Genomic DNA, 16795 nt, shown 5'->3' on the forward strand with positions numbered 1-16795 from the left:
AAAGAGGGAAAACAGTACACCTCTCTGAACAGCATCTGGGAGGCCGTGGTTGCTGCTGCACACAATGTTGGTCGTGAACAGATAAAGAAATTGACAATCTATGGATGGAAGGCTTTTGAGTGTCCTCATGAAGAAGGGTGGCTATATTGGTCACTGATTTGTTTTTGTTTTGTGTTTGAATGTCAGATATGTTTATTTGCAAATCTGGAGTTGTCATATCAGTGTACCTGGTGAAAATAAATAAGTGAAATGGCTACATATTTGTTTTTTATTAAGTTGCCTAATAATTCTGCACAGTGAAAGTTACCTGAACACATACATATTCTCCTAAAATGGCCAAAACTAAAAACGCCCCACTCTAACTTCCATACATATTCAGCTTTGATATTTATGAGTCTTTTTGGTTGATTGAGAACATAGTTGTTGTTCAATAATAAAACTAATCCTCAAAAATACAACTTGCCTAATAATTCTGCACTCAGTGTACATTTATCTGTGTCACCAACATGTCCCAAAGTTCCTTAGTGAAAATATTTGAAAACACATCCAAAGGACATGCATCTTCAGAAATCGGCATCTTCGGCCCGGGTGTGGGAATGAACTTTTACGACGGGGGCGAAATCCAGCTGACTGCCACTCCAAATAGCAAAGCAGCGAGTATGGCTGATTGTTTCGCGTTATTTAAGACGAATTACACAAGACATTTTTAGTCACATAGTCTTAAAATAACGAAAGCACCCATCTCGCGTGCATTTGAACCAATGCTTGTGCATTACATGCCGCATACGCCTCGAAAATAATGGCAAATCAACAATGCTGGGTACTCAGCAACCAGCAGATAAAGCGTGAGGGCGCATTAGGCAACTCAAAAATGGTTAAATGAAATGTAGGCTAAAGCAAGTGTTTGATTCTGCTTAGAATATTGGCATACGCATACACCTCTTCTAAGTTATATATTTAACAACAATTATTTAACATCAAATATGACTTCTAGGCCTATGTGTTCATAACCACAATGTGCGCACGCCTGTGGAAATGCATGGTGTGACAGCGAAATGAAATAGGCTGGATGAGGAAATAACGCGCAACAGCACATTTGGGACCTGTTCATCTAAAATTGTTAATAACTGGGATGTAAAGCAATGTCCGGTTCTTCTTAGAATTAAGACATACACCACATCTATACCGTGTAAATTGCGAGGTTTCACATGACATCAAAAAGATGAATTGACATCGCAAACTATCGACACATTATAGGCCTAGCATAGACTGATAAAATCGACAAACAGGGTTATCATACTCCATATCTTTCGTAACCTACCAGCTGGTCTTGAGAACATATCTGTCAATTTGGCACATTTTGCTGCCACCTCCTTCCTTTTTTTTAAGCTTCGCCCTTTCGGTTCCACCTGGCCTCTTTCTGCCCTCCATCACTGACGCGCGCTGTTTCGTGCCAATGTTGTTTAAGTTCCCCGCAATACAGAGGAGGAGTCTTGGACCAAACCAACTGCAATAGAGGGGAGGGGAGAATTTCCTTATTTGGTAGTGCCTATTTAATCTGCTGCGATGCTGTCGGCGTCTGGGCTGCCATGTGAAAATGCAGAGTGCAGTTGAATTGATGATTAATGCAAGAATAAGATCAGTGACCAAAATTAGTGAAAATTATTTTCCCCATGCTCCAAGCAGGCCACCATTGATGGTTTGGGCCGGGGATGGTCCCGGCTAAATATAGGGCCACCCCGGCATTGGTCCCAGATATGATAATTTTGTGTCCCGATGACATTTTTTATGGTCCCCGGGACGTCGGGACACCGTTAGTTTCGAGCGCTGGTGGTGTCGTCTGCAAACTTTATGATGAGTTGGATCCATACATAGGTCTGCAGTCGTGGGTGAAAAGAGAGTAGATGAAGAGGCTCAACACACATCCTTGCGGAGTTCCTGTGCTGAGTGTGAGGGTGGAAGATGTGATGTGGTCTGACCTAACATGCTGTCTGTTGGTCAGAAAGTCCATGATCCAGTTGCAGATGGAGGTGCTGATTCCAAGGTCTGTGAGTTTTGTGATTAGCTTGGCGGGGATGACAGTGTTGAATGCTGAGCTGAAGTCCACAAACAGCATTCTTGCATAAGTGTTTTTATTATCCAGATGTGAGTACACACAGTGCAGCGCTGTGGAGACTGCATCCTCTGTACTCCTGTTACTGCAGTAGGCATATTGGTGTGGGTCGAGTGTGGGCGGCAGACAGTCTTTGAGGTGTGCCAGGACCAGTCATTCGAAGCACTTCATCACTATAGGAGTAAGTGCCACTGGGCGGTAGTCATTTAGGCACTTTGGGGAGGAGTGTTTCGACACTGGCACAATGGATGTTGATTTAAAGCACGCCGGTACTACTGCTTGGGCCAGGGACAGGTTGAAGATGTCCGTGAATACTCCTGAAAGCTGCTCAGCACAAGCTCTGAGCACACGTCCTGGAATACCATCAGGGCCCGCAGCCTTGCGTGCGTTGATGCAACTCAGTGCGTTTTGGACGTCTGTGTGTGAGAGAATGAGTAGCTGAGGGTTGACAGAGGGTGTGAACTTTATGGCCTTTTCTTTGTTGTCCTTATCGAAACGGGCATAGAAGTCATTGAGCTCGTTTAGGAAGGACACAGCTATGGTGGCTGATGAGGTGTTGCTATTCTTGTAATCCGTGATGGCCTGGATGCCCTTCCACATGCGCCGGGGGTCGTTGTTCGTAAAGTGTTCCTCCACCTTGAGCTTGTATTCATGCTTGGCCTTCTTGATGCCCCTCTTCAGTTCTGCTCTGGATGTAGTGTAGGCGAGTGCATCTCCCGATCTGAACGCGTTGTTACGTGCTTTCAGCAGGAGCCGCACTTCCCTGTTCATCCAAGGCTTCTGATTGGGGTATGTGGTGATCTGTTTTTCTGTGGTAACACTGTCAATAGTGGAGTTGATATGCTCCACTACTGCGCAAGTGTAAGAGTCAATGTCTATCTGGGAGCCACAGGTAGCCTGGGAGGCAAACACACTCCAATCTGTGTCATTAAACCTGTCCTGGAGTACTGAATCTACCCCCGCTGGCCATACCTTAATGGTCTTCACAGTTGGTTTCACACGTTTGATGAGTGGTGAATAGGTGGGGGTGAGGAACAAAGAGAGATGGTCAGACTGTCCGAGGTGGGGAAGGGGGGTAACCTTGTAGGCTCCAGGTATATTGGTATACACATGATCCAAGGTTTTGTTGTCTCTGGTATAGCATGAGACATGCTGATTAAATTTGGGAAGTACAGTCTTTAGATTGGTGTGGTTGAAATCGCCAGCTACGATGAATACAGCCTCCAGGTGTGCAGTTTGTTGTTTACTGATGGCTGTGTGGAGTTCAGACATTGCTCGTTTGCCATCGGCATCTGGGGGTATATATGCAGCTGTAATGATAGATGTAAACTCTCTCGGCAAATAAAAAGGTCTACATTTAACCAAGAGAAACTCTAGGTTCGCTGAGCAGTGGCTTTCAACAATGACAGAGTCTGTGCACCAAGCCTTGTTGACATAAATACACAATCCACCGCCTCTTGTCTTACCGGAGCCGTCAGCTGATCTATATGCTCGGAGAGTGTGCCGCCCGACTAGCTGGATAGCATTGTCGGGTATCTTGCTGTGTAGCCACGTTTCCGTGAATATCATGAATATCATAGGGCCACCTTTTGCTGCAATTACAGCTGCAAGTCTCTTGGGGTATGTCTCTATTAGCTTAGCACATCTAGCCACTGGGATTTTTGCCCATTCCTCAAGGCAAAACTGCTCCAACTCCTTCAAGTTAAATGGATTGCATTGGTGTTAGGGATCGACCGATATGTTTTTTTCAGGGCCGATACCGATACCAATTATTATGGAATTGGGATGCCGATAACCGATATGTGCAACCGATAAATGTAAACATTATAATTCACATGAAATTAAACATAGCACACACTGACACAGACCTTCATATCCATGAAATGCATGTTTAATTGTAAAATTGAACATGAAATTTTGTGCAGGGAGATGCCAGCAGCATTTGTACAATAAAGTCAAACATTAGTTAGAATAAAATGAGAAATAAAATAATAATAAAATAAATATTCACCAATAAAAAAAATAAATCACTCCCTACTATATTACAACTCAACATTTTCAGTGGAAAATAAATGAAAATGCACTCTGGATTCTTTTACACTAAGAACTAAGTAAGACTTACCAACTTCAAGTAGTTTTTAAATAACAAATCAAGTGTAGGGAGCTGCCTGCAGCATTTTTTAAAAAGTAAAATCAAACAAAGTAGGCTATCACTCCCTATTATGTAACAACTTAACAAGTAACCATCTACATTCTAATGTAGATGAGAACGGCCAGGATAGAGAAAGTGAGAACGGAGTGTTAAAAGCTCTGGTTAAAAGGAGCGGCTGCTCCTTTAAGAGTCTGTTCAGAGAACGGAAGTTGGAGTGAGGCGCAAGAATTATAAATACGAGTGGAGTGCATTACAGCGCAATGTGAAGTAGCATAAGAACATTTAAGTCAAGAGTTTAATTGATGTATTTCGTTCATTACCGTTTATCCAAGCAAGTGAACATCCACGACACAATTAATTACTGAGCCCACAACAAGCGTCCTGACAAACTCCCTACAGTATTACATAGCCGACTAGCACCATATCACACCTGGCTTGTTTAAGTGTTCAAATAGCGCTTTATAAAGTTACCTAACATATACAAGTGCAATGCGCTTTTTGAGCACGAGTCACGTCATGAAGTTTACTCATCACCATAACAAATAGCCAGTAGGCTTGCGCTAGCCTACAGAACACAAACACTACGTTTTATTTGGTCTTCCCTTGACCACCTCTCTGTATGGCTGTCATTCTACTGTTCGAGTAGAACTACTGACACATTCACAACGTTTCCATACGGGGATTTAAAAATGACTGCAGCCTACGTTATGCTGGGGACTGCTTACTATGGACAACATTACATGTAGTTTCAGCGAGACTAGTTGGTTGTAGGCTAATTCAAGTGCTTCCTTCCGTAAGCTAAGTTTGCCTGGCTACACAGATGCAAATGGACAATTTTAACGAGTAGTAGATGAAGAATGTAAACATATAATGATGTGCTTTTGCAACTTGTGTGTTTATGACTTATTGCGGCAAAAGCAGCGTGTCCTTACCTTGAAGTGGGATCTGCTTCTGCCCGAGTGCCCATACGGCCACCTTGAAACAGTTCACAGCGTTTAGCTACGCGTGTTGATTGGCTGTATCCCTTGTGCCGCTCCTGCCCGAGTGCCCGTACGGCCGCCTTGAAACAGTTCACAGAGTTTAGCTACACGTGTTGATTGGCTATATCTCTTGTGCCAAACAAATCAGATGTTGTGGTGGGTGGGACCGTGTTCTTGAACTCAGAGAGGCGAGTGCAGGAAAGGACGTGCAGTGACAGTCGCGTTAGGAACGAAATGGCTGCAAAAAGGCATGTTATCGGCATATCGGTGGAAATTATGGCCGATACCGATAACCCTAAAAATGCAGAATATCGGCCCGATACATCGGCCAGGCCGATTATCGGTCGACCCCTAATTGGTGTACAGAAATCGTCAAGTTATGCCACAGATTCTCAATTGGGTTAAGGTTTGGGCTTTCATGAGGCCATTCAAGGACATTTAAAATGTTTCCCTTTAAACTGCTCCAGTGTAGCTTTAGCAGTATGTTTAGGGTCATTGTCCTGCTAGACCATGAACCTTCATCCCAGTCTCAAACCCCTGGCTGACCTCAAACAGGTTTTCCTCCAGAATTGCCCTGCATTTGGCGCCATCCATCTTTCCTTCAGTTCTGACCAGCTTTCCTGTCCCTGCAGATGAAAAAACATCCCCATAGCATGATGTTGCCACCACCATGCTTCACTGTAAGGATGGTGTTCTCAGGGTGTTGGGTTTGCACCACACATGACATTTCCCATGATGGCCAAAAAGTTAAATTTTTGTCTCATTTGACCAGAGAATCATCTTCTATGTGTTTGGAGAGTCTGCCACATGCTGGTGGGCAAACTCCAAAAGTGATTTTTTTTTTTAAGCTATGATTTTTTTTCTGGCCACTCTTCCATAAAGCCCCACTCTGTGGAGCGTATGGTTTAAAGTGATCCTATGGACAGATACTCCCATCTCCGCTGTGGATCTCTGCAGCTCCTTCAGTGTTATCTTTGTTGCATCTCTGATTAATGCCCTCCTTGCCCAGTCTGTGAGTTTTGGTGGGCAGCCTTCTCTTGTCAGGTTTGTAGTGGTGCCATATTCTTTCCATTTTGCTATAATGGATTTAATGGTGCTCCCTGGGATATTCAAAGTTTGGGAAATTGTTTATCATCCAACCCTCATCTATACTTCTCCACAACTTTGTCTCAGACCTGTTTGGAGTGCTCCTTGGTTTTCATGTTGCTTGCTTAGTAGTGTAGCAGAGTCAGGGTCCTTCCAGAACAGGTTGATTTATACAGACATCATGTGACAGATCATGTGACACTTTGCTTGCATACAGGTGGATCTTAAAATCAACTAATTATGCGACTTATGAAGTTAATTGGTTGGACCAGCTCTCATTTAGGGGTTTCATATGAAAGGGGGTGAATACTTATGTACACTCCAGATTTCTGTTTTTTCATCTTATTGTTTGTGTCACAGCCCCCCCCCCAAAAAAAAGTGCACCTTTCAAGTGGTAGGCATGTTGTGTAAATCAAAATGGTGCTAACCCCCCAAAAATCTATTTTAATTCCAGCTTGTAATGCAACAAAACAGGACAAACACCAAGGGGGATGAATACTTTTGCAAGGTACTGTATATCTCATCTGGCCTGGGAGCACCTTGGGATCCCCCAGGAGGAACTGGAAAGCATTGCTGGGGAGAGGGACGCCTGGAATACCCTGCTTAGCGCCTGCTGCCACCATGACCCGACTTTGGATAAGCGGAAGAAAGTTTATTTCATCTGGACTCCATTGATATTCGTGATTGATGTGCGAAAAAATCCAATCAGAGATGTTTGTGTGTATGCAACAATGTCCAATCTGTGTACGAACTCAGTGAAAAAACTGGAATTTGTTGGCAATGTAAATGCAAAATTTTCTGGACATTAGCAGCTGTACTAAGTGTAAAATACTTACATGTGTAAACAAGTGTATGAGTTCTTCCACAAGCAACAAGCTTGACCTTTTCAGATTTCAAGGCTTGAACAAAGGATACAGTTTCATGTTAGTTTTTGTTCTTTAAAAAAGGCATGTTAAACCATTCTGAGACTTTAAAAACAACAACAAAAAAACCAAGTTGTCCAGTCAGACAAGCAGCAAGATTTTTCACTTGTCCTGACCATAACTTTTTTTATTACAATGTATTTACTAGTTCAATGAAAAGGAAAGTGGTTGTCGCACGCAACGAACTTTCACTCATGCGTGCTCTGAACAGTGCATACCTCCAACAAGCACCTGCCCTGGATTAAGCGCAATCAGCATGCACATAAAAGGACACTGTCAACAACTACACAGTGCGAAATATTGCGTTATCCATCACCATTACCGAGCCATTGCTATTGTATTGTCTTCCTGGTTATTGGCTCTCGTTTCTGTGTTTTGGTTTCTGATCTTGTCCTGCCCAGTTTATTCTGTTTGTGCCTCGCTTGACTCTTTTTGCCTGTTTATCCTTATTCATTCAGCCTGCCGTTTTGGACTATATGCCTGTTTGTCTCTTTTATAATAAAAGACACTCTTCCTCCTACACATACATCCGTCTCCTCTCCAATCAACCGACCCTTACTGACAATGGTTAACGGAGTTTATGAAAAAGCAAGTATAGTTATGATAACTATGATGCTTTCATGATTTATAATTTTTCAATAAAACTCAAAAACTTTAACTGCAACAATAAACAAAAACTACCCACTGCCCCATTATGGTGCATGTGTTGTTATAACCCATTACCTGATCCGCAGTTTTAAGAGTTAGACTCGCCCAAATTCAAAGCTTCTGGAGTAAATAAAGTTAAATCTTGATTAATCCAGTAAAACTTGAAGTATAAATTAATTTAAAGAAATTAAACTGAAAGAAGATGAGTTGCACATGATGAGGGTGACAATCACATTGTGAATGAAAAACCATAGAGTTCGGCGCTATCGTAAAATTCCCTCAAAATATGCAAATCATGACTTTCTCATCTCAAAATAAAAACTTGGGAGTCATGTTGACTCTCAAATGAAAAATGTCTAGGGGGAACCCTGCTTATCACCTGCCCAGTGTCAAAACTCCTACCAAATGGTTTGTTGACTGTGCTTGATTGGCCAGCCAACTCACCTGACCTCAGCTCCATGGAGAATCTATGGGGTATTGTCAAGAGGAAGATGAGAAATACCCAACCCCCCCCCCCAAAAAAAAGGAGATGAAGGCCACTATCAAAGCAACCTGGGCTTCAATAACACTTCAGCAGTGCCACAGGCTGACTGCCTCCATGTCACACTGCATCGATGCAGTAATTTGTGGTAAAGGAACCCCAACAAAGTACTAAGTGTATGAATGAAAATACTTTTCAGAAGTTGGATATTTCTGTATTGTAAATCATTTTTTGATTGATCTTAGGAAATACTGTAATAATTTGACATACTAGATTTCTGATTTTCATGAGCTATAAGCCATAATCATCAAAATTAAAATAAAAAAGGCTTGAAATTTCACTTTGCATGTAATGAATATAGAATATATGAAAGTTTACCTTTTCGAATTAAATTAAAGAAAAATTAGCTTTTTTCCTGACATTCTAATTGCTTAATGCTCGAGTAGGTGACTCACATTTTTATTAAACAACGGGGTCAATATTTTACTGTAGCTTCTCAAGTTATAATCACAACTGTATTTCATCAGCTTCATGGCTTAGAAATGTTATGTTCATTTTGCACGTGCGTGCGTGTTTGTGCTGATGGATTTAGCAGACATCGATTGCTTAACCTCCCCATACTAAATGAGAAGAGTGCAAGTTACCTTTAACACAAGTTGGTTTATCCACACTGATCTTTTCACCCAAGCCTAGCTGTCCCCAGTTATTACTTCCAAACATGAACAATTTTCCTTTCTCTACATTAAGACAGAAAAAAAAAAAGATTAAAAGAGTGCACTTAATGACAGTGAATGAAACACAATGGTTTTACTGAATAAATGGCAATTATGTTTTTTAAAGCACCATTAATAGATTCCCAGCATAACTGATTCCCAGCATGTTAATCATACCTGTAATTAGTGCAGTGTGTTCATCTCCACATGCTAGCTTTAAAGGGACGTCATTTTTCAGCCAGAACTTGCTGGGAACATTGTCTGCAAACTTACTCTTGCCAAAAGTGAACACAGCTCCCGTTTCTACCATAAAACAAGAAAACAATACAATAAAACTATAAAGCCATTTCTCTAATCAACCATCTCAGGCTCTTTTACCTGACTACTTAAATCAGAATGATTTAATAAATGCACTGAGAGAGAAGGTGAAAGAAGTGACAGAGTAAATGCAAATGAAAATTATGTATGATTTACTTATACATTTTTTTTTTTATTTTATGACATGAAATATTAGGACACCTGACCATCACACCCATATGTGGGCCACAAGTTTTTTTCTAAAATGTTCCTTCACTGGAAATAAGAAGCCCAAACCTGTTCCAGCATGACAGTGCCCCTATGCACAAAGCACAGTACATGAAGACACATGGTTTGCTAAGGTTGGAGTGAAAGAACTCGAGTGTCCTCAACCCCACCGAACACCTTTGGGATGAACCGGAACGCTTTCACACAACCCACTTCTCCTTACCAAATATCAGGACCTGATCTCATTAAAGCTCTGGTGGCTGAAAGAACAAATCCCCACAGCCACACCCCAAAATCTAGCACAAAGCCTTCCCACATAAGCACATATAGAATGCTTGATAGTTAGGTGTCCACATACTTTTGGCCATATTGTGTAACTCACATCATCATAAGCTCAAACCTTTCTTAACCAAAGCCCTGTTTTACGAGAACACTTGTGCTTAAAATAGCTTTCCCCAACATTCAAAATGCCTGCTCTGGAGTATGGAGTCACAGGAGTGCCATAAAAAAAATAATAAATAAATAAGCAGAAGAATAAGAAAATAAAAGAATAGGAAAATAAATAAAAACAAAAATAAAAGCATAAGAAAATCAATGGATCTTACTGAATGCTTTTGCTATTCCTTATTGCGTTTTCATTTGCTTGAGTGGCCAAGCTGTCAATCAACTGGCTTTGGGCAGGCTTTCCTGCCCAGGCTGAGTAGTCAGCAGTACCAGTAGGTGGAGTTCCTGCACACATGAATCCTGCTTTGTGCAGTGTGAATGTGGTAGTGGCTTGAATCGGGGAAGGGGAGGATTTGCTTCCTCTCCATGTACGCAGGCCATTATCTGGTCTTACTCTTTTACAGTTTTAGTCTTTTTTTATGGCACTCCTATGACAGTGCTCTGTTTCCTCCACATTATTTGTCCATGTAAGTTTAAATAACTTGAAAATTACTCTTTCTATATCATGGCTGTGTCATGTAGTGGATGGCATCTCTGCCTGAAAGCTCGAAGATTTCTGGTTTGATCCTCAGCTAGGGTGAGCACTTAATTTAAAATAAAATCACTTGTACTCAGACTTATCAAATCATGCTGGCTGTAAGAAAAACTGTAACTCAGTTCATTCACATACAACCAATGTACACATTTAAATCAGGCAAATTCACGTTTGGGTTTTTTTGTTTGTTTGTTTAAGTGCAATTTCATAGAGAAAAAATTCAGGATTTATTGGTTCTAGTGATTACATTGTGGGCCCAAATGAGCATCTTAAAAGCACTCTCTTATTTGCATTTTTCATTTCTGCATTTATTTTTGTATTCTTATGTTTATTCATTTTCTTTTGTAGATTTTTTTTCTTATGACACTTCTCTGACTCCATACAGAGCAAAACTACCAACCAAGAATGTTTAACATGCTTTCAAAGACAGATGGAACCTAGATAGCAATCACTGGTTATCAAAAAGGACAAATTTCATAGAATATCATATGCAAACGGATGTGAAAAGCTCTAATGTGCTTTAAGCATTTCACGTTAATAGCTTACAAATATACTCTAAATATTCCATTATAAAAGAAGCCGAGCCAAGAAGCCTTTATTTGGTTACATGTACACTCAAGCACAGACTTAAGCACACAGTAAAATTTAACCTCTACATTTAACCCATCTGAAGCAGTGAACACGCGCGCGTACACACACCCCAGTGGGCAGCTGTGCTACAGCACCTTGGGAGCAGTTATGGGATAGGTGCCTTGCTCAACCCTGGTAAAAATCTTTCAAGGATCTTCAAGGATCCATAAAGTTCTTTGTGAGGGTCTTTGAGGATCCTGTTGAGGAACTCAACAAAGATGCTCAAAAGATCTTCAAGGATCTACAAAAGATCTTTTAGTGTCTTGCTAAGATCTTCAAGGAACTTTGACATACTTGACAAGATCTTTAAGGATCTTAAAACAAACAAACAAACAAAAACACATTCAATTCGAAACAAAACAATTCTTTATTGATGCCATCATAAAATATCATAAACACAAATTTATGTTGAACATTCAGGAAAAAGCAAAAAGATGGCAACATAATATCCTCAATCTGTTTGCTTTTTCCTAAATGTTCAATATAAATTTGTGTTTATGATGTGTTATGGTGGAATCAGTAAAGAATTGTTTTGTTTGGAAATGAATGTGGTTTTTGTTGAAGATTCTTGTAGATCTAGACAATAATTCTAAAAGATCCTTGAAGAGCTTGGCAAGAAGTTAAAAGATCTTTGTAGATCCTTGAAGATCTTTGTTGAGATCCTCAAAAGACCCTCAACAAAGTACTTTAAGGATCCTTGAAAGTCAAGTCCAGTTTATTTGTATAGCAAGCAGCTTTAGAGAATTTGAATGACTTAAAACATGAGCTAATTTTATCCCTAATCTATCCCCAGTGAGCAAGCCTGTGGCGACAGTGGCAAGGTAAAACTCCCTCAGACGACATGAGGAAGAAACCTCGAAAGATAACCAGTAGGCCTGTCGCGATATTCGATATACCGACTTATTGTACGGTAAATGAAAATGAACTCGGTAATTTTTTTTACCGCGATTTTGGCATTTACGAGCTGTACATCTACATAGGGAAGTCACCAGAGTATTAGCTTGACTCATTGACTGAATGAAACACTGCACTGTTTTCTGTCGTCTCACGCGGCTCTCTGTCAGAGGCGGGGCCTCCCAGCATGCAACAGTTATCCAGCCAGGGTATCCACTGAATGGGGAAAGATAACACGTTGCTCCGTTGTACAGACCATAGGCGTAGAATTGGGTATGGACGTGTCCCTACCAATATCAAACGACCAATATATATGTCCCTACCAATATTTCTGATTGAAGAAAAAAAAAAAAATTGCGCTCCATGCGCGATACACAAATGGTTACTGTAGGTTTCCACTGGGCAAAACACCACACAAAATTCACTCATGAATATTCACTTTGGGGTGTGGTCGCAAAAACAGCAAGCATGTCAGGCTACCATGTCAATTAGCAAGTGCAGTGCAGTGACCGGCTGCTAGCTAGCAAACTGTCCTTGAGGAATGTAACGTCAGATTAGCTCGTAAAATTAATCAGTTAACAACAGTTCGTATTCAGTGTGTAAAAATGACAACATATGAATATGACTGTTTTCTAAGTTTGTGTGGCATGTAAATAACAATCCGACTTGATACCGACAACAACTGGTGTTCATTAAGGTCACAAAGACATTATTAAATCATATCAAATTGTGCTAATGTTGGCTAATATTGCACCTAGTCTTGTTTGTGAAGTGCCTGCAAACTTTAGCAGCCCGCTAACCCTTAATCCGAAGTGCTTCAGTTAAGACCTGCAGAGCCCTGACCGAGTTCGTGTAACATGACACATGTAAACAACAACCTGATGGTGATGTGGACATTAAAAGGTGTCTGGGCCACGAACAATTAAGTAAAACATTTTCACGTAATAAGCATAACAGCCTCTGCCTTCTTGATCAGAAATTTTTGGTTACGCCCGCCTCTCTTGAAAACGTCACATACCGAGAACATACACGCTGAACTGACTGGTTTTCGAGGAGGTTCATTTGAAAGCGGTCGGCTAAAAACTTTTCTGTAGAACCCTGTCACTCCCTCCCCCCCTCCCCTCTCTGGGCTCAAGAAGACAACAAAAGGGCAATAATAAAACAACAACCAATCAGAATTCAGATACATTCTGTTGCCAAGTAAAATTGTAACCTTTCAACATGTCAAAAAAGTTCTAGAGACCTAGTCCTGTTTTACCGTTAGATCAATCACATATCAGCTTAAACTAGCATTCTAAAACTAGTTAAAGATCACACAGAAGATAGCCTACTCCCCCTGCCAGCCTAATGGAATACAGTGTTGAAGGCTCCGGATGTGTTTTATTTCCATTTATGAGGGAAAGGAACATACTCCCTTCCAACAATCAATGCGTTATTCGCTTGTAAAACACATTTGCAAATTGGTAGAATGAGTTAAATCACATGCAAGATTTGAAACTAATCAAATGAATTGCATATTATTCTTCATGAATTACTACAGTTCTGAACTTCAAATTTTAAAAGTCTGGACTTTGGAGAGATGATGGATACTCTTTCGGTGGAACACAACAGAGCAAAATATTGTGACCCTCTAATGTTGACCTGAAGTTGGCATTGGATTTTTGTCCCCACCAATGTTAATACCAAACCTACGCCCTTGCCTACATGTTCTCATTCTAATTGTTGTCACTTTAATCCAAATGACAGCTGGCAATACGTTGTTATTTTGCACTTTGTTTATCTGGGTACTAATCTTTGAGAAACTGGATTGACAGAATGTTGCCTGTAAAGAAAAGAATGTCTTTTTTAGGGATGAGCGAGTACAGCATTATCTGTATCTGTAAGCCATATGAATTATCTGTATTCGTACTCAGAGTGGGGGGGCTAACCCGGAAGTGGGCGGGATTTAACCTGGAAGTGGGTCTGGTTGTCTTGAAACGGGCGGGGCTTTAACCAGTATGTTATTTTAAGCATGCAATTGATATGGGTTGATCAGAAATTGTTATATTTATTGCTGATTAGAAAACTATTTACAGGACAGCATCAGCATTGAGCTTCAGATCAATGGTTTTGATCACGATAGCAAATGAACTATTTACAGAACAAGTTTTGCAACAATGAATACAACACATGTGGTTGCAATTATGAAATGAAATGTAATGAACAAGAGTTTTCACACTCAACATAACTTTCTTTTTTTAACTTTAATTTTTTTTATAAATCAGTGTGATTTAAAAAAATTTTTTTTTGGTTCTTTATTTTTTTTTTATTTCCACACCAGGTGTGTGTGTGTAGCTTAATTTGTAATATTATTTATACCACTACTACCTAGAAAGTGTCAGACACTCAGTGCGTGAAGTAAAATAAAACTGGTTAGAGCCAACTGACGGTTTAAAAAAAAAAACTCAGACGACCGGCAGAGAGAGAGAGAGAGAGAGAGAGAGAGAGAGTGTAGATTAATTTGTAATACTTATACCACTACTACCTTTATTTTTACATGAATTACAGCAAGAAAGTGTCACTCAATGCGTGAAGTCAAAAAAACTGTTTTTAACCGACGGTTAAAAAAAAGAAAAAAAAAAATCTCCGACAGGCAGAGACGCAACACGAGTCGCTTTCTACCAAGCACCACGTCTGAACGAACCCACGTTTACCAGAACTCTACTGGTTATAAGTAAGTACAAACTGAAATAAAAAACTTGAAGCTGAAGAAACCCGAAACGTTAACAGAAAAGAGCCGCGAACCTGAGTAATTGAGGGAGAGACAGAGAGCTGTTCTCTGTGTGAGTGAGCAGAGCAGTGTGTGTAGGGGAGTGGCGCTGTGACACTGTGTGAGGATTTTCATTCAGGCCGAGCACAGATATTGACTCGTATTACTCGTATAATACTCGTACTCGGCAAAAGTGCTTTATCCGTACCGGATACTCGTTTCAGCCGAGTATCCGGCTCAACTCTAGTTCTTTTATTACCCTGTGCCAAGTTAATATTTACTTACTGTAAGTGCAATTTTTAAGAGCCATAGATTGTATTTTATTGTTTTTGTTGTGAGTGATTTTGTTTGATTGTTGTTTTATTTCTTTAGGTTATGTATTTATATATTTTTTACGTTCCACTGTTTAATTGAATAAGTTGACTTAATTAAAAAGTTTACTGTTCTTTGACAGGGTGTATTTGAATGATCATTATTATTTTACTAGTGGCATAAAATTGTCTTGAAAAGATGTTAACAATAATATAGTTTATCACAATAATTTCTGAGACAATATATTGTCCAACAAAATTTGTTATTGTGACAGGCCTAGGAACCAGACTCAAAAGGGAACTCATCCTCATTTGGGCAACAACAGACAATATGACTAATATTAACAGTTAAATGTCTTTAAAGATTTTCACCAGGGATTACTGCGTCCAGATGTTCACTTCAGAGAGATTCCACTGTAACTGTAAGATCCATGTACCGTAGACTTGATTCCCGCTGCTTTCTTGATCTTGAGATGTGTGCAAAGGTCTTGTGAAGATCTTGAAAATATCCTAAAAAGAACTGAATGAAATCCTTAAGGTCCTTTCAAGATATATGAAACCTTGACAAATCATGAATCATGTTCGGGAATCAAACACAGTCTCAGTGTTTAAGTCGAGGCTGAAAACATATCTGTTTAGTCAAGCCTTTTGTTAATGGTGTTTATGAGGTAAAGGTGTAGATCTGGAGGGTCCTCAGACAGAGTGTTTTGGTAAACTGGGATGTATGGATGCTGTCAGTCCCCACTCGCTTGCTCACTCGAGTTTGTTGATGGTGTAGTGGTGTGAGGGAAATTTAATGGACGAACATTATTCTTCTCTGTGTTTCTGCATGTTGAGTTGAAGTAGCTTAGTGTACTGAGAAAGATGTTTTTCCCATGTTGTAATCGCCTTTCTGTGGCCTTGGCTAGTGACAAGCAGGGTGCCGGAGTTCTCCATAACTACGCATCCGCCTGCACATACCAGAGCACGCCAGGTGCACGCTTTAACAAAGCTTCATAGAAAATCTTGAGCCAATCACGTGAAGATGCAAGCAGTAAGTGAATGCCTTTAGAGTATAATAGATAACAGCCACTAAAACACAACTCAGAGTGCGCATACTCTCGGCATCATCAGAAGTGGTGTCTTCTTCTATTCTTCTTTCCTTTCCTATTTGATATATCTGTTTGTATGATCTACCATAATAAATGACTGAAAAGACAACTGCTAAGCGTTCTGAAGTGTTTATTAGAAATTTCCATTACAATTTGGCGTCCCCTGGATGTGCCCTATGCGTCTGATCCTCGGACGACGGAACACTCCCAAGGCTACGGTGCAGAGCTGAGAACTCGGACGAGAGACCAGGCAGTCAGGGCTCACTGAACCAGTAAGTGATAACTTTGCATTCTTGTATAAAGAAATTAGTGGAAACAGTATTTAAAGCAGGGGTCATCAAACTCCGGCCCGCCACCCCCCTTTGACCGGCCCCCCAGCCCCTCTGCCCCCCACCACTTGAACCGGCCCTATGAGGCAATCCCCAAAAGTGGTCATGGCCTATTTTTTTAAAATTGCTTTTTGGCAAATAATAACTTGTCTGCATCTTGTATTTTGTTGATTTTATCAATTAAAATTGAT

General features: G+C 40.5%; 1 protein-coding gene across 1 annotated transcript in view; it reads right to left on the reverse strand.

Annotated features, from left to right (window-relative positions):
• LOC132874991 (X-linked retinitis pigmentosa GTPase regulator-like) overlaps positions 1-16795 on the reverse strand; it is a 105141-nt gene that overhangs the window by 65236 nt on the left and 23110 nt on the right. Inside the window, exons 3-5 of the mRNA XM_060911541.1 lie at positions 9274-9399; positions 9028-9120; positions 7168-7230 (exon numbers count right to left, since the gene is read on the reverse strand). Coding sequence (XP_060767524.1) covers positions 7168-7230; positions 9028-9120; positions 9274-9399 — 282 coding nt within the window. The remainder of the gene's footprint in view (positions 1-7167; positions 7231-9027; positions 9121-9273; positions 9400-16795) is intronic.

This window comes from Neoarius graeffei, chromosome 27 (assembly GCF_027579695.1).
Source record: "Neoarius graeffei isolate fNeoGra1 chromosome 27, fNeoGra1.pri, whole genome shotgun sequence".
Classification (NCBI taxonomy): domain Eukaryota; kingdom Metazoa; phylum Chordata; class Actinopteri; order Siluriformes; family Ariidae; genus Neoarius; species Neoarius graeffei.